Source organism: Panthera uncia (genome assembly GCF_023721935.1).
Source record: "Panthera uncia isolate 11264 chromosome B3 unlocalized genomic scaffold, Puncia_PCG_1.0 HiC_scaffold_1, whole genome shotgun sequence".
Classification (NCBI taxonomy): Eukaryota; Metazoa; Chordata; class Mammalia; order Carnivora; family Felidae; genus Panthera; species Panthera uncia.
The window spans coordinates 76,471,652-76,495,497 of NW_026057582.1; the positions used below are offsets into that span (position 1 = coordinate 76,471,652).

At 41.0% G+C, this 23,846-nt stretch overlaps 1 protein-coding gene across 1 annotated transcript in view; it reads right to left on the minus strand.

The window, feature by feature from the left end:
- The window catches only part of RYR3 (ryanodine receptor 3), a 367,593-nt gene that overhangs the window by 254,541 nt on the left and 89,206 nt on the right, over positions 1 to 23,846 (minus strand). Inside the window, exons 11-12 of the mRNA XM_049611650.1 lie at positions 13,340 to 13,513; positions 9,252 to 9,373 (exon numbers count right to left, since the gene is read on the minus strand). Coding sequence (XP_049467607.1) covers positions 9,252 to 9,373; positions 13,340 to 13,513 — 296 coding nt within the window. The remainder of the gene's footprint in view (positions 1 to 9,251; positions 9,374 to 13,339; positions 13,514 to 23,846) is intronic.

Here is a 23,846-nt window from a genome sequence, read left to right on the forward strand (position 1 = left end):
GGGAGATCCTTCTCATGAGTGTGTGTTCTGGACCGTGGAGGTGCTCAAGGAATGCTAATGACTATCTGAGATATTATAGTATACCCGCTGTGAGGACATGAGGTGAAGGTTAGAGACTACAAAACCTAATTGGGAATGACTTCCCAGTTCTAGATTCAGAGAAAAATGAACATAGTCTCCCCAGTATGTTTGGTCCAGTTGCAGAGTCCCCTAGCCCCACCTGCCCCCCTTTATAAAAACATTTTAATTCTACTAGAAACAATGACACCAGTTCAGTAAAAAGTGTGTGATTAAAATAAAGATGAAAACATACAAGAGGTTTGCTGGCATTTTGTAGTTTGAAAGGGCAACTTACAGGGGTTGGGAAACCCAAGTTATAGTCAATGCCATGAACATGTGCTATCTGGAGTGCCTGCTTCTAAGCCTCTTGGGCTTCACTTTCCCCCTGGAAAATAGGAAAGGTACAATCTACTATTGCCAGGGTCCTTCTGGGTCTAATTTTTTCGGTGGGTTCTCAACGTTCGATTGCTTTATCTTGTCCTTTCGAGACACCTCAATATAATAGTCTTCCGCTGGACTAAGGCAGATCCCCCCCTTCCCTCAAAACAGAGCACATACCACATGCCTGGCAGTGGGGAAACAGACATGACCTCTGAATGGCTTCAGGGCGCTCATGTTCTACTCCAGAACCTTAGGGAGGAGGCCCAGATGTACCAAGAAGGGACATAGGGACAAGATGATGTCTCAATTCAGAACTAACTACAATGGTACCTACTTTATCCCAGCCATCTTTCACTCCCTACTTCAGCCACTGCCCCACTACCTTCTCAGATCTTTCCAAGGACTTCTTTTGTTTAATTCAAGTACAATCCCAGGGATTCTGAATATTTACCATACTATTACCATAACACAACTATTTATGTATTGTTTCGATCATAAGGTTAAACTCAGGACAGCTGGGCAATATCTTCTCGTCAGCAGGATTTCTGAGACTCCCTCACCCCTCACGTTGTTCATCTGTCCTATTGGACAGCTCCCAGCAACTGACCAGAGGATGATGAGACAGCACAAGCTAACGCCAACCTTTCTTCCTCATTGTTCTTTCTTCTTCCTTCCCTATTAATTTAACTTTAATGTGTTTTTTCCCAGAAGGCCACCCCCTGTCCTTCTGGCTTCCACTGTACACAGCATGTTCTGTTGGTTTCTCAAAAGAGACAGGAGAGGAGAAACTTACTCACAAATGATTTTTTATCCTTCATTTTCCAGCTCTTGAAAATTTCAAGTGCTATGGCTTTTGCAGCCCCCTTTGCTGCTGCATGGGTTTTTCAGTAGTCCTCCTTTCTTCCAAAAAAAAAAAAAAAAAATCTTAGGGCTTGGAGAATCCAGAATGTCCCGCATTGAAGGGGAAACATCCAGAACAGCTGAGTGAGGAGCTCAGGAAATCCTCTCTCCCACAAAATAATGATAAACTTGGGGTAAATCATCTCAAACAATTGTTTTAGGACTCTGGAAATTGACCAAAGCCATACAATAAATTGAGACTGATCGACTGATTGACTGATTTATTAAATAATGAGCCTCAGTAAGAACAGTAGGAGTCTATGGTGTTTCAGTCTGAGGCTGTTTCCATGCTTTCTTCCAGCTTCAGACCAAAGAAGTTCTAACAAGGTGGGGTAGACAATGAGCAAGGCCACACATGTGCTCAGGAGGTACTGGAGAGGGACCTAGTTATCTACTCATCTCTGGCCGAATATGAGGTTTTGTACAAGCAGAAAGCAAAATCCAGGACAGACCTAAAACTGCCTGAACTCTGAATGTGTCATCTAGCCCACAAGCAGTTCCATCAGCAAATACTTGTAAGAAATATTTACAAGACAACCAGGCTTGCCTTCTAAGAAAGACTAAGGGAAGCCCTTCAGGCTGAAATAAAATGACACCAGACAGTAAGCAGAATCCACATCTAGGAATAAAGAGCACTGGTAAAGGTAATTGTGCAGGTAAATATAAAATATGGTATAAACATATTCATTTCTCTTTTGTTCTTATATTTTAAAAAACACAAATGGATAAGAAAATAATGATAAAACTGGGCTTATAACATATGGAGATGTAATATACATGATAATATTATCACAAGGAGGAGGAAAGTAATACTGGAGCAAAGTTGCTTTATTTTACTTAAGTTAGTATTAATCCGAGGTGGAGTGTTAGAAGCCCAAAACAGAGTTTCCTAGAGCAACCACTAGGAATATAACTCAAAAAAGTAGCCAAATAAAAACAAACAAACCAAAAAACCTTAAAGAAATTAAAATGGTAAACTAGAAAATATCTATGTAACACAAAAGAAGGCAATGAGAGGAAGAGAGGAAAAAAGAACACGAGATCTATAAAAATCAGCAAAATGGCAGGCATAAATCCAACAATGTGAATAACTACATTATCTATAAATGGATTACACACACCAATAAAAGGAGGACACTTGTCCGAGCACATAAAAATAAAAATTCAGTGTATGCTCTCTATAAGACCACTTTATAGATTCAAAGATACAGGCTGCAAGTAAGAGGACTGAAGAACTTACACCATGCAAACAGTAACCATAAACTGCATATGAGGCATCTGGTGTGGCTCTACAAAACAGACTTGAAGATAAAAGATGTTCACAGAGAAAAAAGGGAAATGTTCTGTAACTATGGAAGAGTCAATTTATCAGGAAGATATACCTATTATAAACATATAACCACGTAACAACAGAGACCACAATGTATGAAGCAAAAGTTGAGAGAATTGAGGGAGAAACAGACAAGTCAACTTACCAGTGAGAAATTAAACACCCTATTCTCAGTTAATGTAACATCTTCTAATGGAACTGTATTAATGAAGGGCAAAAACCATATGATCATCTCAATAGACAAAGAAAAAAAGATTGTCAAAATCTAACTCATTCAAGATGAAAGAAACCTCTCAACAAACTAGGAATAAAAAGAGAACTTCCTCATCCCAATAAAGGGAATTTATAAAAACCCTACAGTTAACTTCATATTTAATAAACAAAGACTGAATGTTCTCCTGCTAAGATCAGGAACAAAACAAGGATGTCTGTTCCTTCCACTTTGATTGCACATCATAGTGGATGTTCTAGTCAGTGCAGTCATGAGGTGGTGGTGGGGGTGGGGGTGGGGGTGGGTGGGAAGAAAGGGCATCCATATTGGAAAGAAAAAAATAAAACTTTCTTCATTCACAGATGATATGACCCTTTATGTAGATAAAGCATGCGTGTGCACACACACACACACATCCACCAGAATAATAATTTTCAATTAAGTCACAGGATATATGATGGATATTTTAAAAACTCAATTTCTATATGCCAGTATTATTTATGCAGTGAAAAATCTGAAAAGAAATTAAGAAAATAATTCCATTTGTAGTAGCATCAGAAATAAATACTTAGGGGGCACCTGGGTGGCTCAGTTGGTTAGGTGTCTGAGTACAGCTCATGTCATGATCTCATAGTTACGGAGTTCAAGCCCCACGTGGGGCTCTGCGCTGACAGTTCAGAGTCAGAAACCTGCTTTGGATTCTGTCTCCCTCTCTCTCTGCCCCTCCCCCACTCACACTCTGTGCCTCTCTGTCTCAAAAATAAATAAACATTAAAAAAAAATACTTAGGAACAAATTTTACAAAAGCAGCCCAAGACTTAAACACTGAAAACTGCAATACCTTGCTGAAAGGAATTCAAGAAAAATAAATGGAGAGACATTCTATGTTTATGAATCAAAAGCCTCAGGATAATTAAGATAAAAGTTCTCCCAAAATTGGTCTAAAGGTTCAAAGCATTCTCTATAAAAATACTGGCAGGCTGTTTTGCAAAAACTGACACCTTTACCCTAAAATTTATATGGGAATTCAAAGGATTCAGAAGAGCCAATAGAATTTTGCAAAAAAGGTACAAAACTGGAGGATTCACGGTATCTGATTTCAATACTTACTACAAAGCTATGTTCATCATTTTGGCCAAATCACAGGTATGAAAGCCAGTGGAATAGAACTGAGGGTCCAAAAATAAACCCTTATATTTACGGTCACTTGACTTTTGACAAAGGTGCCAAGGCAATGTGATGGGGAAAGGATGGGTCTTGTCAGCAAATTGTACAGGGACAACGAGGTATCTACAGGATCCACTTAAAAAAATAAATTTCAATTCGTATTACCTCAGACCGTGTATAAAAATTGATCCAACATGCAACCTCGGCCTAAATATAAGAGCTAAAATTATATAACTTTCAGAAGAAAACACAGGAGAAAGTCTTGGTGACTCTGGGGACACCCAAAAGCACAGTCCAGAAAAAAAGTTATGTCATGTAGGACTTCACCAAAATTAAACCTTTTGTGCTTCAAAAGACATCATTAAGAAAATGAGAAGAAAAGCCACAAACTAAGAGAAAATAGTTGCAAATCATGAATCAATAAAAAACATGCATCCGGAAGATACAAAAAACTGTCAAATGTCAGCATGAGGACAAAACACCCAACTAAAAAAATAGGCAAAAGCCCTGATTACATTTTACTAAAGAAGAGATAGGAATAAGCACATGAAAAGATGTTAAAAATCATTAGTCATTTTGGAAATGCAAATTAAAACCATAATGGGATACCACTTCATATCCACTAGAATATATACAATCAAAAGTCAGACAATAAGGATGTGGAGAAACTGGAACTTTATATATTTCTGTGTGGAGTGTCTAATGGTGTGTCTACTTTGGAAGGCAGGTTTTCAGTTTCTTAAAAAATTGAACATACCTACATGTCCACTGATGGATGAATGGATAAACCAAATGTAGTATTTGCATACAACGTAATATTATTCAACCTTAAAAAGGAAAGAAATTCTACCATGCTACAATATGAGTGAATCTTGAAGACTTTGTTAAGTGAAATAAGCAAGGCATAAAAAGATAAATATTGTAGGATTCTAATTAAGTCAGTCAAATTCACAGGAAGGTTGAATAATGGTTACCAGGAGCTTGAGTGGGGGGGGGGGGGGGAGGGGGGGGGGGGGGGAAGGGAGGAAATGGGGAGGTTTTTTTCATGTTTATTCATTGTTGAGAGAGACAGAAACAGAGAGGGAGGGAGATCATGCACACAGGTTGGGGAAGGGCAGAAAGAGATGGAGACCCAGAATCCTAAGCAGGCTCCAGACTCAGAACTGTCAGCACTGAGCCTAATGTGGGGCTCGAACTCCCGAACTGCGAGATCACGATCTGAGCCAAAGTTGGATGCTTAACCAACTGACCCACGCAAGCGCCCCAGGGAGGTATTACTTAATGCATATGGAATTTCTGTTTGAAATGATGTAAAATTTCTGGAGACGGATGGCGGTAACTGTTGCACAACTATTTGAATTTAGTTAACATCAGTAAATGGTATACTTAAAAATGGTTACAAAAGTAAATTCTATGCTTTGTATATTTTATCATAAAAATATTAAAATGTTTAAATGAGTTACATATGACTTTGCAATTCCATTTCCTGATATTTACCTAAGAAAAATTAAAATATATATCAAAAGACTTTTACACAAACATCCATGGAACCATTACTGATCATAAGCAAAAATAGAAAAAAATCCACTGTTCCTCAAAGGGCACACAGAAAGTGAGGTGCATCTGTACCTGTCTGTTCATCTCTCCCTATAGATAGATCTCTCTATACACACGTGTATGTATATACACAATCATACATACACATACGCAGACATTTATATGTGGATGTGTATTATGAGATACACATACACAGGAACACTCTTCAGCAATAAGAAGGAACAGAACACCCTTATGTACTACAATAGGGATGAACTTCAAAAATGTAATGCTAAGGGAAAATCTGGATCCAAGGACCACATATCGTATACATTAACTTATAAATGTGTTAAATTGAGACCCAAACCAGATGACTGGTTGCCTAAGGCTGGGGGTGGGAACTGATATACACTGCAATGGGCATAAGCAATCTTTTGGGGGGACTGGAATGTTTTAAAAGTGAATTATGGTGATGGTTGCACAGCTCTGTAAACTTATTAAAATTCACTGAGTTGCATACTTAAAAGGATGAATTTTATGATATGTAAATTATAGCCCAATAAAGCTGCTTAAAAATAATTTTCCCACTGTCAGGTATGTAACTCCCACTGACTTTTTAAAGTAATAGCTTTATTAAAATATAATTCACATATTATACAATCATCTATTTAAAGGGTGTAACTCAGTGGTTTAATGGTTTTTAGTGTATTTATAGAGTTTTGCAACCATGGCCTCAATCAATTGTAGAACTTTTTTCATCAGCTTCGACCAAAACTCCACACCCGTCAGCAGTCACTCCCCTTGACCCTTACAACCAACTTAGCTCTAGGCAACCACTGATCTACTTTGTCTCCACAGAACTGCCTATTCTGGACATTTCGTATAAATGGACTCATACCACAAATAGCATGTATCAGTCCTTCATTCCTTTTTACGGACCAATAATATTCCATTGTACGGATATGCATAAGGCACATTTTATTTATCCATTCAGCAGTTCATCATTTGGGTTGTTTCCCCTTTTTGGCTATAATGAATAATGCTGTTTTGAACATCTGTGTCCAAGTTTTTCAGTAGACGTGCTTCATATATCTTAGGTATATACCCAGGAGTGAAACTGTTGGGTCACATGGTAACTCTATGTTTAACCTTTTAAGGAATTTTCAGACAGCATTCCAAAATGGCTTTAACATTTTACATTCCCACCAACAGTGTATGAAGGTTCCGATTTCTCTACATCCTGTCTCACACTTCTTATTAAGTCTTTTTAATTATAGTCATCCTTGTGAGAGCAAAGTGTTCTCTCACTGTGGTTTTGATTTGCATTTTCCTCCTGGCTAATGGCTCTGGCCATCTTTTCATATGCTTATTGGCCATTTGTGTATCTTCCTTGCAGAAATGTCTATTCAGATCTTTGCCCATTTGTAAATTGGCCCAATTGTCTTTTCAAGGTTGAGTTGTAAGAGTTCTTTATTCTAGATACAAATCCTTTATCAGATGTATGATTTGAAATATTCTTCCCCATTATGTAGGCTTTTTCCCCCCACTTTCTAGATGGTGCCCTTTGTAGTAAACAAGTTTTTCATTTTGATAAAGTTTACATACTTTTTGTATGTATTGTTGCTTCGTATTTTGTATTTTGTTGCTTTTGTTTTTGGTGTCATATTGAAGAAACCACTGCCTAATCTAAGGTCATAAAAATTTAAGCCTTTGTTTTCTTCTCCCGGTATTTATGGTTTTAGGTCTTACAGTTAGGTCTTTGATTCATTCTGAATTAATTTTTGCATATCTATGAGGCCGGCCAAGGACTTTTAAGACAGACACAGGGGCAGGGTTTGAGAGAACCAAGAACCAAATAAAGCCATCCAACCTCTAGGGTCATGGTTCTGGTGACAGTCCAGACTACACAAAAAACTCTTGTTTGCACACAGCTATGTTTTCCTGCCTATACCAAGCTATTCATTCATATTATACCCTTTCTATGAAGAAGGGGAGGTGACACATAGCATGGCACAGAAGGGAGGAACCACTTTGCTCAGGGATCACAGGAAACCAGTGGCAGGGCCACAAGCAGACAGAATGGCTGACTTGAAGGCCTCAGCTCCCTTCGGCGGTAGGAGTACCTGTCTTCCTTCCTTTCTCTGCTTTAGTCACAGGACCCCCTGAGTGGTACTGGGAACATGGCCAACCAACCAGAGGTTCTATTTCTCAGCCTCCCTGCAGCAAGGTGTGGTCACATGACTAGTTTTAACTAGTAGAGTTCAAGAAAACGTGATCTATTTCTGGGTCCTATATTAAAAAAAAACCTCTTGCCCTCCGCCACTTCCAATTTCTTCCCCCACACCCTCCATTCTTTTGGGGTTTTTTTGGCAGTATGCAACCTGAGAAATGGTGCCAGCAAGCTTTTTTTTGATCATGTAGATGAAGAAAATATAGCAGGACAGTTGGTCTCAATGGTGTTGAATATTAGAATCACCTGGGGAGCTTTAGGCAAAGCTAGAGGTGGAATCCAACCACAGAGATTCTAATCCAATTGGTATGAGATGCCACCTTGGCATCAGGGTGGTAAAAGCTCTCCAGAGAAATCTAGTATGTGGCCAAGGGTAAGACCTCTATTCCAGGGCAGTGGTTTGTAAACTTTATTATGCTTCAGCATCAACTAGAGGGCCTATCAAAACATGATTTTCTGGGGGTACCGCTTCCCAGGTGTCTGATTCAATACGTCTGGGGTGGAACCTGAGAATGTGCATTTTTAACAAGTCCCAGGTGATGCTGCTGTGCTGGGTCAGGGACGCACTTTAAGAACCTGTAAATCTCAGGGCAGCAAGATAGAAGGAACCTGAGCCCCTGGAGCCAGACCTTGCCTAACCTATACTATTACTTAAAAGAGAAATAAGTGTGTATCTTGAATTACAACAGCAGCTTAGCCTATATCCTAACTGACACATTGCTTGGATCACATTATTCCAACAGGAAAAGTAAAGGCATAAAATTTTTTTCTTATTTCATGCAAATTCACACACACAATTTAAGCCCCCCTGGCTTTAGAGATATTCTCCTACAAAAAAAGGACAGTTTGGAACACTGCACTGTTTACAACAGAATCCATTTCTCATGGTAATTGGTGAACACAATCCACAGCGTTCTGCATTGGCAGCATTGTTTCGGCATCCAGGGGATTATGATCCAAGCAGGCAGTTCAGTTACTTTTCCCATTTAGGTCTCAGCCATAGGTGGGTAACACAAGGCTTTCAATGCAAATCTACTTGGATCAAAAACCATAGCAACGATTCTGAATGATGTAGAAAGCTTTTCTCAATAGCACGGGAGGGTGTGGATCTGTTTCTCCCCTCTTCACACACTAATACCGAAGGGATTTAAAGTGCTTTGGCAGTCTTCACTTAATTTTCTGGAGGAGACCTTGGGTATTCATGACACCAACCTCAGTAACCAATGGGGCTCAACCATCTGTTGGGCAGAGGGAGAAGGTGGTAGGAGGTCATTTGCTGGGAAATAAGATTCGGTCCCAAGCTCTCTGTGGTAAAACTCTTTGCTGGTGTTTAATAATTTCCTGAAAACTTCAAGTATTGAAAAGGGAGTGGGGGTAGGTAGGACTGGATGGCCACAGAGTAGAAACTCTCAGATAAAGGGAAGGAGCTTATGTACCTTACAAACTGGCTGAATAAGGCTGTCGTGTTCCGGATGATCCGAGCAGCCTGGGACTCCTCGCACTGGCATCTCTGCAGTGTTAGCCCGTCATCCATGTGGCCTTCCTGATGGAGTATGACCTACCCGCAGAGCAAAAGAACCAGGGCCGTTTATACGTGACTCCATAGCTGGACAGTCAACTTTTCTTGCAGTATTTATTTACCTCATCCCTTGTATTCCTTCCCCCCAACCAGGTTCCTCTGGGTCATTTGAAAATGGGACATTAACAAAGTTATTTTGCCCATACTCCCTATTACTGACCTATGAATCATTCCTGAGACACAGTGCTTTGAGGAAAATAAAATTTTATGTGCTACTATGGTATGAGTTACAGTAAATTCCTTAGGACAGCCTATTTGAAAAGGTGAAAACATATTTTATAATAGATTTTTCTCTTGAAATCAACACAAAAACTTACCCTTGGAAACGGGAAAAGTCACTTTGTTCAGAGTCTTTTTGTCCAGAGATAAATTGAGGAAGAATAACAAGTTAGACAGAAAACTCTACTGGGTTAACAGATCCTCTACTGGGATCAGGCTCAGATTCCCCTCCTGAAGGATAGCTACAGTTGACTGTACAAATGGGGATGCAGCTCAAGGTCGTAGTTTGCTTCTCATGGAGGCTAAGGAGGGGGTTTGAAAGCATAGGCTCTGGTATTAGTTGATGTGAGTTCCAGTCCTACTCTGCTACTTCCCAGCTGTGTGACCTTAAGCAAGTCACTTAACTTCTCTTTGCTTCAACTTCACCATCAAATGGACTTATAGGGTTGTTTTGAGGACTAAATGATTTACATGCAAATCACGTAGCATGTTTCCTAGAATCTAAGAGGTACTCAATGAATACTTGTTATAAAGGGCAGTGTATTACTGATTTCAAATCAGTTATCTAAAAGCTAAATATACAAATTGACCACCAGTGACATCAGGATACAATTCTGGGGCAGGACTAGCAGCTTTGAAGATGGAAGTCAGTGGCATTTTCCCTTGAAAGGATCAAGTGTATGCAGATATTAACTGGGGTGGTTTGAGTCTGAGTCAAGTCAGAGTTAAATCCTAATTCAACTTCCTGACATGGTTTCCTCTTGATGTGAGTGAAGAGAGACCATTTATAAGGTTTTAGGGTGTGGGGCAGAGTTAAATCCTAATTCAACTTCCTGACATGGTTTCCTCTTGATGTAAGTGAAGGGAGACCATTTGTAGGTCCTGGGGTGTGGGGTGGGGTCAATTAAATAGAACATGTAGCTCTATAAAATATCTTTAGTAAAAGCATTTTGGTCTCATTTTTATTATTTTCTTAAGTTTATTTATTTATTTTGAGAGAGAAAGAGAGAGCAGGAGAGGTGGGGAGGGGCAGAGAGAGAGAGGGACAGAAGAGAATCCCAAGCAGGCTCTGCACCGTCAGCACTGAGTCCAACATGGGGCTCAAATTCACGAACCATGAGATCATGACCTGTGAGCCAAAATCAAGAGTCGGACACTTAACCAACTGAGCCACCCTGGCATCCCTGTCTTTCTCACTATTAGCTCAAAGCAACTTCTTTTCCTTTCTACGTGAAAATCTCTCATTATTTGTCCTTCTGAAATTGTGTCCTACCTAATAGAATGAATTCACACAGGAAGTAGAATACTGGCTTACAAAAGTTTATGTTCAGTTTTGACACAAGACTTAGCACCGCATCTAGCTTAAGTGTTAGCAAAGGATACTCTTAGTATTGGATTCACCAACTGTTTCAGAACTACCCTGTCAGAGCTTCCCAGCAACTGTTTAAGCATTTCGATTCGGCAATATATTGCTGCTAGGTTTACTCTGGCCTCAGTCCCAGTATTCGGGTCTCTAAAGACCAAAATCCTTAGATTTTGCTTGTTCAGATACCACATCCAAAACGGCCAGCCAAACAAGAAAGTAATGAGAAATAGGGGGAATGCAGCTGTTAGAACACTCTTACTATGTGCCCTTTTGATCACCGCAGCCCAGTTTCTCCCGGAGGAATCCCATGACCCAAGAACAGACAGCAGAAGCCCAAGATGGGAATGGGAAGGAGGTGGCTTCCTTTAAGGTGAGTTGCCATTCTCTAGGTTTTTTTTTTTTTACTGTCTCTGTTTCCCACTGGTTTTTCTAGGTTCCCGATTTGTTTTATGAAATACTTAACACAGATTTGAATATCCTTTGTATTTTTGGAAAGAAATGTAACCTGCTCTTCACAAAATAGAGCAGGGCAGCCCTGCCTGAGGCCGAACATTAGGACATCATTTTAGAGAGTTTCTGAAGGGACCTCCCAAATTCACATGCACACTGCAGCAGTTCAATAAATATACAGACTATGGTCCTGGAAGAGAAACGCAAGGAGAGGCACGATAAGTCACCAACTCAAGGTGGGATCTCTCCTGGTTAGCAGGGTCCTTTGAGTATGTCTCCTCCCATCCAGAGCTATTGCCAAGATCCACAAATTCCACCCTCTTTAAATGCCATCATTTCCTTAGTAGGAGTGAAAAATTGTGGAGACTCTAGATAATATTATTGTACTCTGCAGAGGATTTAATTTTCTTCTGATAGGCTGGTAGGATAGATAGGTTTTTGGCATCTGTCTTCAAGGTGCCCTTCCTCCAAGGGTAGTTTCATACTCCTGAGGTGGAGCCCTTTTGGGATTTAACTGAAAGCCTACTGTATTTTCAAGGGCTGGTCCAATCTGAGGGATCCTGAACCCCAACCTTGGCCTCCCTAGTCCTGTCATTCTGTTGACATCTCTGCTGTTCTCTTGTCCATCATAGCTGCAGACTTCTATTACTGTCCTGGCTTCACAGCCCATCCATGGTCAGCTTCAGGGGAAGCTGCACATAGAATTTCAGGTTCATGTTTCTAGAGTTCCCTCCATTCTAGAACACTGGCCTCTTAAGTCCCAGAGACCCTGGCTGACCTCCTCTCTCATCTGTCTTCTCCAGCCCAATGAGGCCAACACAAGCCCCCACCTCCTTGGTGCCGCAACTCAGAAAATACGCTGAGGGGCAAGTAGAGACAAAGGTGTGGCTCACTTGGCATAGCCACATTCCATCTGGGACCTTTAGCACTCATGCCCTGGATGCTGAGGCCTTCAAATGGTTTTGTTGTTGTTGTTGTTGGGCTATACAACCTAGTCAGTATAACCTACTCAGTGTGGCTGGTTATTTTTTAATTTTCTCTCTCTTCTTCATAATTTTAGTTTCACATTTCTGGATATCTTCTTGGTATGTTTTACTTTACACCAAAGTAAGTTATTGCCTTAAGGTTTGCTTCCAACCTCCCCTCTTACAACAACCTGCATTCTGGGAAGCTTTGCATTACCTGCACTTTTGGCTGATAAACCCAAGCTACAGTGGACAATGGCTCCTAGAACCCCATTCTAGGGTTCCTTGACTACCCAAATGGGTGTTTGGTAAAGAGTTTTTTCCAAGAAAACTCATGCCCTTGCCATCTATTCTCTGGTTCCTATCAAAAGAAAACTGTTACAACAACTTTTTGGGACAAAGATGTGGTGCGTATCCAAGCCAGTTTCCCAATGCAGCCGGCTGTGATGGGCCACTCCAATCTGAGTGCTCTCTGTGGATACCCTATCAGTGCACACGATCTCTTCTTTCTGCATGTTGGTTCCTGTGGGCTTGTTATCATGCAATCTGCATTTTCTCTGTAGCAATTCTATTTAGTCTCTATATCATGAAAATCACACAGAAACTCAATTATCCACTTAAATGAAGAGAGCAATGGTGTGAGTAATCCCCAAACAGCATATCACCAAGAGTTACTTAGTTCAGGTTTTTTAGAGAGCATTGAACAAACTCTCCCCCTTCATCACAGATTTGCCATGTATTTAACTTTTTTTTCCCCTTGCACTGAATATGGGGTCAAAATAACCAATTAGGAAGTACAATCTGTCACAGAATAACTCTTCAGAATAGCAAAAACAGTGTGAAGTAAACAAACATCATGTTCGCCTGATGCTCCTGATCGCTGCTCTTGCCTACTTGCTTCCAGTTTAGTGGAAAATAATTCTGGACAGCCTTCGTGAGCCTCACCTTTCTTTTCAGAGGTCCAAGGCGGGAGGTCTTGGCATCTTGTGCTTTGTAGGTCACCCACAGACCACTGGCTATGTGCTGGACAAAGCAGACGGAATCTCCGTATTTGATTTCTGGAACTCCCATGCCTTCTATATCCCGCTTGTGACTAGAATCCAATTTCTCCTTGATTTCCTATTTCACAGAAAATGAAACAAAGGCATGTCTGATTAAATAGAAATGCAATATATGAAACACATCACCTATGCAGAATTTGTCAGCCAGGGAACCCATTACCCAGATCATCATGATGTGCCTGTCCAAGCCAGGATTTCGGAAAGGCTTGCTTCCCTTAGCTGCTGTTAACTGTAAAGTCAACGGATTTCAAGTTTCAGCCACTTTAGTAATTACTTAAATCCATGGGGAAAGGAGACAGCTGGTAGGGTCTCTCTTTGGTTTTGATTTTATAGAATTCTCCACCATATTTTCTACTTTTCTTATCCTGACTTAGACACCTTAATAGTAATCAACACTTTACAGGCCAATTAACTTATTTTCAGCAAGTTGTATCCTCTGTAGTTTCAATAGTCACCTGATATAAATTCCCAAAGTCAGGGCTTTAAATGTATCTGTTAACAACATCTAAAGTCTTTTCTAAAGATCAGCAGAGAAAGCAGATTCGTGGATTAGGTAGTGGCTACTATGCTGTCCTTGTAATCTTGTAACCAGTATTATCTGTCTCTTATGGCCTCCTCAGTAGTGTGTTGCAGGCAATGGGTTTCATTCTTCAATTACCTCTGTTTCACTACAGTCTTTTCTCCAGTATGGAAAAAGGAGTTGCTGCACATCAGTTATCTGTCTGGTGACAAGCTGAGGTGCCTGTCAAAGATGGAGTCAGGAAGCAGACCTGGGGTGCATGGTAACTCTGTCCCCTCCTCATTAATCAAGGCCTCTTGATGGTTCTACCTGACTTCTATTTCTCCTCTACATCTTGCATTAAATTGCTCATTTGTAAAAGCCATTAGCTAGACAGCATTTTGGATTTTTTTACAAAATAAAAAATGCAGCATGCCGTTCCCTCTGCTTGTGACAATTTTATTCTTTCTTAACGAAGGGACAAATAGCACACAAGTACAGAGCTCTTACCAAGTGCAAGGCAGTGTTCTAAGTTCTTTACATGTATGAATTCTTGCCAACAGCTTTGGATGTAGCTACAAATACTATCCCAGTTTTTCAGAGGAAAAAACGAAGATACAGAGAGCTGAATAATTTTCCCAAGGTCACTCAAGAATTAGTCAAAGAGCCAAGATTTTTTTTTAATGTTTTATTTATTTTTGAGAGACAGAGAGAGACAGGGCATGAGCAGTGGAAGAGCAGAGAGAGAAGGAGACACAGAATCCGAAACAGGCTCCAGGCTCTGAGCCTTCAGCACAGAGCCCGACGTGGAGCCTGAACTAATGAACTGCGAGACCATGACCTGAGCCAGTCAGATGCTTAACCAACTGAGCCACTCAGGTACCCTGAAAAGAGCCAAGATTTAACCCACGAGGTTCAGTTCCAGAGGCTCCGTTCTTCCCCACTGTTCTAAACTCCTACTCATCCTTCAACACCCTGTTCAGATGCCACCTTCTCTGTGAGGGTCAGGTAGTTTCTCCTGCTGTATTTCCCTCAGCACAGCCTCATTTCTTTACTGAGCACTTAAGCCCATCACAGTGTAAATATGCTTGTTTATATGACACTTTACTTTTGCCAGGCTACAAAACAATCAAGGGCATGGCCAGATTTCAATTACTTTTGGATTCCCAATACAGAGAATCCAGCACCCATCAATTAATTAATATATATTAAAGAAATATAGGGGCGCCTGGGTGGCTCAGTTGGTTAAGCGTCCGACTTCAGCTCAGGTCACAATGTCACGGTCCGTGAGTTCGAGCCCCGCGTCGGGCTCTGGGCTGATGGCTCAGAGCCTGGAGCCTGCTTCCGATTCTGTGTCTCCCTCTCTCTCTGCCCCTCCCCCGTTCATGCTCTGTCTCTCTCTGTCTCAAAAATAAATAAACGTTAAAAAAAATTTAAAAAAAAAAAAGAAATATATACATATACACACACACACACACATACGTATATATATTGCTAAGTCATTTTTCGTTCAAATATATTTTTTCATTTTGGTCTGATTTCTCTTCCTTCAAACCTTCCTAACAGCAAAATTAATTATTTTGTATACCTTTACAGGATCATCTTGAGCAATGTTAATACTTTACAAGGAAACTCTTATTTTAAAGGTACGTTGAAACTCTGGCTGGATTTTTAAATATGACATTTCTCAAAATGAACATTTCTAAAGGAACTTATCTTTGATTTTATAACAAAAGACAATGGGAAAACAGAATCTGATATATTAAGACTTCTTTATGGGCAGGGGGTCAAGAATTCATTTATTTTACAAAACAATGGATACTTTATTTTCATTCCAGAAATATTCCTAATTCTGATGCAAAGTTCTCCTCTCTGGTCTGTTCCCTAAAGCATAGATAATTTGGATAAAATATAATAAAATAATATATATAAATAAAATATAAAATATAATAAAATAATATACACTACAACTGTTAAATATGAGTAATTATGCTGACTGCCAAGAGCTCACAGTTAAAATAGTGCATGTTCCCAAACTATCAATGACTATGGTCACTTCATTCATTTTCTCACTTTTTGTTTATTTAAATATGACTTTGTCAAAAGAAGAGCAATACCGGGATCTAATTTTTCTAGAGCCTGAAATCAATGGATCATTACTATTTATAGAATAGGGTATCTCTCTGCATCTTTGGTTTTACAAAACAGCATCTACTTCCAGAGTTCTATGGTGGTCACTGTAGTGGCCACTGCTAAATTAGAAGAAAAACCAGAGAAACAACAAGAAAAACTAAGACATGGAGACAAGCCAACAATAAAGAAAACCTAGGGGCACCTGGGTGGCTCAGCTGGTTGAGCGTCCGACTTCAGCTCAGGTCATGATCTCATGGTTTGTGAGTTCGAGCCCTGCGTCAGGCTCTGTGTTGACAGCTCAGAGCCTGGAGCCTGCTTCTGAATCTGTCTCCTTCTCTCTCTGCCCCTCTGCACTTGTGCTCTGTCTCTCAAAAATAAATAAATGTAAAAGCCAACCTAAGCCAAACATAAATGCCACTGAGAATATAATAAAGAAAGGAGAGTGATCCATGGTAGAGACGCCTGAGTCAGCTGAGAGCAGGTTCCTGATCTTCTGATGTGAGCATGCACAAATGCTCCCCTCTGTTTTCACTGGAATATGGCCCCATATGCACTTAATCTACTGCTGCAAATGGACTCTTCCTAAATGACAGGGCTAATCCAATTACTCCTTTGCATTAATTCCCTAATTCCTATAAGATACAATTTTCATTTCTAAAGTTCATATATACCATATACTTTAATCAAATTGGACTATGTTCCTTTGATACATTAAGATTCCCTTCCTCTGGGTCTTTACGGACATTACGCTTTCTGCTTGGCAACCCCGTTTCATCTCTGCATCTTTACATCTCATCCATCAAGCCTTTCCCAGATCCACCTTTGCATTTTCTCTGACCTCATGGCACTTTTTCTCCCCTGTCAAGGCTCTTTACAATATTCTGTGAATCCTTTGCTGGCATGCTTCCTGTCCCCTACCAGACTGAAAACTCTCCAAGGGCAGGACTTGGATTTGCTTGTCTTTGTATTCCATACTATGCTGTGCTTAAAATAGGTTGCAAATAATTTCCTTTTGTTTTATTGGTCTGTGGACATCAATTTGCTGATCTCCATCAACCTTCCCGGTGTTAGATGATGAGCTGATTCTAAGAAGGAATAGGTTACTTGGCTTGAGAGGTGTTGATGGATCATCATCTTCTCCTGTCTCCACTGAGAACTTCTTAATGAAATGGTCATGACCATGTCACAAGTGTTGAATAAATACCTGGTTTAAATGATTAAGTTGCTGCTCTCCAGAATGATTTAAGATTGCTAGAAGGACAAGGAAGGGAATTGCAACTAGAGTTTGTCTAGCACCTACTTAGAGCAAAGTATTTTGCTAAGTACCCTACAATGGCAATGCCATCATGTGAATTTACCAAGGATCTACACAGTGATACGTATTATCCATGACACTTTAAAAACATTTTCTCTAAACCTTTCAGCAGTCCTTTGGTTTTCCTTTTTCCTACTCTATAGATGATAAAACTGAAGCTTACAGAATTTGAGCAATTTGGTCAAAGTCCTATAGCTAGTAAGTAATAGAAAAGAATCTAAAATCAAGTATAATTCCAAAGCCGATTTTTCATTTGCACATTAGTTTTTGAATGGTTACCATTAACACAGCTAAGTATTAATTGTATTACTGTTTCATTTGTTTAAAGGTAATTATAATGAAAAGGTTGAAAGGTTGAAAATATATGCATTTATTTTGTGAAAAAGTGGCTCTGGGCTCATATACAACTTAGAAGTCATACATACAAACCAATAATGATAGCAAGAGGATATGGTCTATAGTGAAGGTGCAATTGGAGTTTTGGAGAGAGAACAATCCATTCTGCCTGAGAGTTAGGGATGATTTTATGTAAGAATGACACTTGAAGTGAGCTTGGCTAGGAGTGAGAAGCGAGAAAGAAAATAAGGGGACTGGATTCTAATAAGATGGGTGTAGTGTGGCAAGGAGTGTGGCTGAAGTTCAGGAAGGGACTTGAACAACAAGGACTCTGAACGTTGTTATCATAGGTACATGTTTCTCAAACTCACAAAATTAACAGACTTTCTCTAGGAAAAGAGGACTTTGGATAAGCTCTAATTCTTACACCAGGAGTCAAAGGGAACATTAGTGCTTGCATAATATGGACTGTTAAGAGTCTTACAGTAAAAAGCAAACAACAGAAAAATCTGTTGAACTCTGTGTAATGCAGCCAAACTGCTTTTCAAAAAAAAATTCATAAAATTATTGTTTGGAACACCTCTTGGGAAAAGCTAGTGTTGGCAATGGAAAGCCACTGAGAATTTTAAGCGGGGGGATAACACAGGGTTGCATCTTAGAATAACTGTTCCAGCAGCAGTGTGAATTATAGATTGAAAAGAAACAAGGCTAGAGACAGGTGATTTTTAAGCTATGACATCAGTATTTAGCATATCTGGAACAGAGAAGGTCCTAATTCATGTTTTTTAATTAGAGTGAAATTTGTTATTTGACATAATTAAACTGCCTGGGTCCACAGACAACAAGAAAGTACCTTTCCAACAGACTGTAATCACCCAAAAATGTTTCAGAGGAAAAGCAAATGTGGGAAGGGGAGACCCATCCATGGATACTGGGGTATATCATCAAAAAAGTCCTGGCTAGCCTGGCTCCTTCCTAGGCGTCTCTGGAGAAACTTTGAGAAACAGCCTTTGGGTTCACTTGTCCACAACAGAGTCCTTTTCTCAATTTCTAATCTAAAATATAAGGTCTTAGAATGGCTTTAAAGAAATCACACACTTTCAGACACCGCTTGGAACCTGGCTGGGTGGGAGGACTTCACTCCCACTTTACAGTGTGCTGGGTGGGGGTGGAGGGCGGACCAGACTCGTCTGCTGCATTAGGGAAGGTGCGTTTCTCCTGGGGGCTCTTCCCTGTCTTTCTCCTTTAATTCCTACACCACCACCAGGAGGAAGTCAATACTACCGCCATTTCGTGGATAAGGAAACACTCCCAGGCCACTTTCCTTGTCTCACTGAATCCGCACAACAACCGTTTGAACCACACTTCCTCACCCCCATTTTCTAGACAAAAGACATTAAGGATGAACAGCAAACGGGAGAGCCAGGATTCACACTCAGGTTTTTTACACCCACTGTTTTCCTTGACTGCTTCTCTACTTGGTCCACTTTGAACAATAAAGACTTGAGAAATCATTGGTTTAAATTTTAAAAATACATGTGTAGTTTATTTGAAATGAAATACAACTGTTGTCTCTAGATATTTGAATCTTAAGGTAGATGTTTTCTCCTAGCCCTTTTCTCTCTTTCCCCTACTGATAACTCAGTGAGGAAGGAGATCAAGCAAAGGGGCTGGAATAATCAGAGTCAATGTTTTCCTAAGGGATGTGCCATGAGCCCAGCTGCCATCTTGATTCAGGCCGCCAAGGTTAAAGGGCACATGAGGCTAGTCTACAGAGATGCTTTCCATACACATCAGAGAGAACAGTGTACAGTTTTTAAAAGACAGGGATTTTTTAGAGCCCGGGTGACTCAGTCGGTTAAGCATCCGACTTTGGCTCAGGTCATTATCTCCCAGTTCGTGGGCTCTGTGCTGACAGCTCAGAGCCTGGAGCCTGCTTTGGATTCTGTGTTTCCCTCTCTCTCTCTGCCCCTCCCCTGCTTGTGCTCTGTTTTTCTCTCTCAAAAATAAACAAACATTAAAAAATTAAAAGAAAAATAAAAGACAGGGAAGTCTGGCCAAGAACACAGTGCTTAGTAGATATTTGATCATTGCTGACTAAACTGAATTTAGTGTTTAATACACTGAGGAAAAATTTCCTCCAATCGGGGACAATTGTAGTTTTGTTTCCTTATGCAATAAAATAGGCAAACTCTGAGATTCTATCTCGACCATTCAAGACTTACAGTACAATCATTAAAAATAACTCTAAAATAAATGGCTACATGTGATAAGCCTTGCTTTAACATTACTAATTCCTTCTTCCCCAAGAGGAATAAAGTGTTGTAAACTGATGTGCAGACATGACAGCTAAATAGACAGTATTGCTATGCCAGAGAAAATATTAAATCACATTATCTGGCAATCCTTGGGGAATGGCTTTGCAATGTCAAGACAATGGGGAAATGATGTGAAATCAAGTTCACAGAAATTTGACTTAGATGTTCCAAATAATGAATCTGTCTGCTTGAATGTTTATAGGGAGAGTATTCTGATCCAAAATGATTACACAGTGATGGCAGGATAATTCTATGAAGATGAGGAGGGTTAAAATGAAATGGATTTTAGCCTATCTTAGCGTGTGACCACATTCATGTATGCCTTCAGGAAGCAATCTCCACACTTACCACATGCTACACACTGTGCCAGGTGCTGGGGTGCAAAAAGGGGGGCATATGTGGTCCTTGTCATCTAGGGGCTCCCGGTCCAGGGACTGATGGCTGTTACAGAAGCATGAACAGGGCCCTACTGGAGGACAACGGAAGAGCCCTCCTTCTGTAAAAGGCATGGGACACTGGTCTGGAAGGGTGAGAAGGAGTTCATGAGCGGGGGTGTGTAGGAGGAGTAGAAGGCATTCTAGGTCCAGGTTTAGCAGTGAGAAAAAGTAACATGTTCAAGGACTGGTAAATATTTAGCATGCCAGCGCTCAAGGCAACTGTGAGCCAAGTGATGTAGATAAGATGGAAGGGCAGGGATTGGATCTTAACCCTTTGTGACAGACCTCAAATGAGGGGCAACCAGAGTAAGACCGTGTCAAAGATCACACAGAGAGCAGATGGGAGTCAAGGCCAGATCTCGGTGACCTGGAAGCCATCCTCCATCTTACACCACTTCCACATTAAAGAAGTAAGTTGTTGGGGCGCCTGGGTGGCTCAGTCGGTTAAGCGTCCCACTTCGGTCAGGTCATGATCTCACGGTCCATGGGTTCGAGCCCCGTGTCGGGCTCTGTGCTGACAGCTCAGAGCCTGGAGCCTGTTTCAGATTCTGTGTCTCCCTCTTTCTCTGACCCTCCCCTGTTCATGCTCTCTGTCTCAAAAATAAATAAATGTTAAAAAATAAATAAATGTTAAAAAAAAAAAGTAAGTTGTGATGCTGCAGTTCAGGGGCAACAATACATCCCCGACCTCCAGGTTGATTTGGATCACGCTGCTGAAGGAGAGGGAGAGAAACTGACCAAGATCACATGCTGCTCATTATTCTCCATGCCTCAAAGGGCTTGCTCGAAGGCCTCGGTTTGATTTCATCTGAGCCAATGACTGCAGCAGGTGTTAGTTTTGAGCACCTTCCACGAAGGCTCAGTCACACCCCTGTCCTATCCATGTGTACAAGATTCACAGGGTACCTGCCACTTCCTCCTAAGGGCAGCCTGCTAAGGATTTTAACATGCACCTGCAGCTGTTCCATGGTCCCCAATTTAGGAGTCATAGCTGTCACAGGCTAATGAAGCCAGACAGGAACACGGGGTGGGAAGCCCATCAGTGCCAAATGACTCACAGCTCAGCTAACCCAGTGCTTCCCTGAACACATGAGCCCAGAGTGTCCCTCCTGGGAATCTCTTTTTCTGTTTCCTAGATTCTCCAACATACAGAGGGGATCAGATGATTACCCTCTTAATCCTATTCACAAAGGCACAAAGGACACAGAATCTCCACCTCTCAGCCTTTCCACTTAGTTCCCCCAACCCCTGTGCCACCACCCAGATCCTGAAATGGTATCTGAGACTACTGTCTGCCATCTGTTCCATCACATAGCACCTATAGCAGGCAAGAGCTGGCAAGATGGCTCAATGGCTCTCACACCATTCAGAAACAGAGCCAAAAGTCTCTTTCTGCGGGGAGCCTCACTACTCCCCAGTGAGGGCAAGCACACTGGAGTGTGCATTGAAGGGAGAAGAGCCTGCACCAAGCAAGGTAAAACCACGTTTACTAGGGAGGAATTGAGCCTCCAGAGCAATCAAGGGATTTCTAGTGTTCTTCTCCCAAGAGTTCTTTACATTGTGTATGGCAGAGCCATGTGTGCTCCATACATTCCTGCTTATGGTGTAGCTTCACATTCTAAGATGCCAGATGCTCTGCCCACACAATGTCCTCAGGAAGCCCCGATCTCCTGGAGGAGCACAGCTGTATCTTGGCCTGCCATGGAGCATAGGTCATTTTAATTTCAGCTCCTTCCATGTTAAAATGAACATAGCTGGGCCAAATACTGCTGCACTGGGAGTTATTTAAAACCTTTAACATAGTGACTCCACCGAAATGTAACAACATTGCCAAGTGCATAGGACAATGTGACTCATGGGTGACTTTTACATCCAGCTCTGCTAGGCTGGCTGTCCCCATGGTACCTCGATGACTTTCAGCCATAAACTGCTTGCCTCCATGTGCAGAGAAATGGAGGGACTTGGGGAATTAAGAAATGGGCCTTTTGAGGATAAATGTGCTCACAGGCCAGAAGTGGTGCCAAGTGGAAGGAGTCTCTACGGTGCTCTGAGTTTTTCTGGCTCTCCCCAGAGACCATGGAAAGCACCAAGCCATCCTATACAAGGTTGAGCCAAGAAAGGAATGGAATGCAAGAGTCCCCTTGGAACAGGATTCTGCCAGCTGCCTGGAAGGCCACCTGAATGTCTGCTATAGTAAGAAAAGCCCCTTCTGAAACAGTAAAGACCTCAGTGTCACAGATCCATCCAGCTCAGCCTATCTAGAATGGGCTGAGGGGATCACGGTAGAGCACTCAAGGAGAGAAAAAGCCAAGCTGGCATTCTTAGAAAGGCATTTACTTGGTCATCCGCTATAATGAATCATTTTTCCCCCAGATTTTTTTTTAACTTCCCACATCTGCTGTTGCCCCCTACACCCCATGTCCAAGTTGTGTCTTAGGGAAGAATATGATCTCGCTTGTCTCTGTTCTTCGGACTTTTTTTGTTGCTTTGTTTCACTGAGTTTTTAGCAAGTTACACCACCATAAACAACTTCCTGGAGCCCGAAATGTTTTGCTACATAGATATATGTTTATATTTAAAATCTTTCTTTTGCTGGCAACCCTAAAAAACTTAAATAAAGGTAACATAAAGGAGATATGGTCAGAAAACCAGAATGAAGTTCAAGGAGCCAACACAACATTTAAGGAGAAGCAGATGGAAGGTGATATCTGAGAAAAATTTAGGGTAAGAAGTTTATATATTTTAATGTTTGAAATAAAGGTGTGGAAATAGCCTAACTCTGATACATGGCCATTTGGGGAGAAAAACCTATATACCAAAGAGATTCTCTGCCTATATAGACTGTGGGACCATAAAAAAGAAGGAAAAACGAGTCTGAGCCCCCTGCTTCAAAGAAGGGCAATGGTGGAAGACTGTCTTCCTTTGATTGATTGAGAAGTTGAGCTGCCCATGGAAAATTCATCTGTCAGCTTCACACCGAGTCCTACATGAACAGAATCATCAACCACCCCTTCCTGGAATCGTGTTGGGAACACAAATCAAGATCTATTTCTGGAAAAGAGCAAAGAACAAAACTAGAGATGAAACCCCCAAAAGAGATGTCGAACTGTCTCATTAGGAGGTGTAGGCTCCCTGATAACTAGGCATGCATCTGTGCACAGCCTTTCTGATGCCTGCGTGATCTTTCCAGAACAATCGTAAAGTGACAGAGCATCCAACTCTCTGTCAGAAGTTAGCTCAGCATGCAATTCTGACCATCCAACTAGATCCAGCTCTGAGTTATGCAGAGTTAAAACCTAGCTAGACGTTAAGGATAGAAAGAAGTCTTTAAAAAACAGATGCCTATATACACA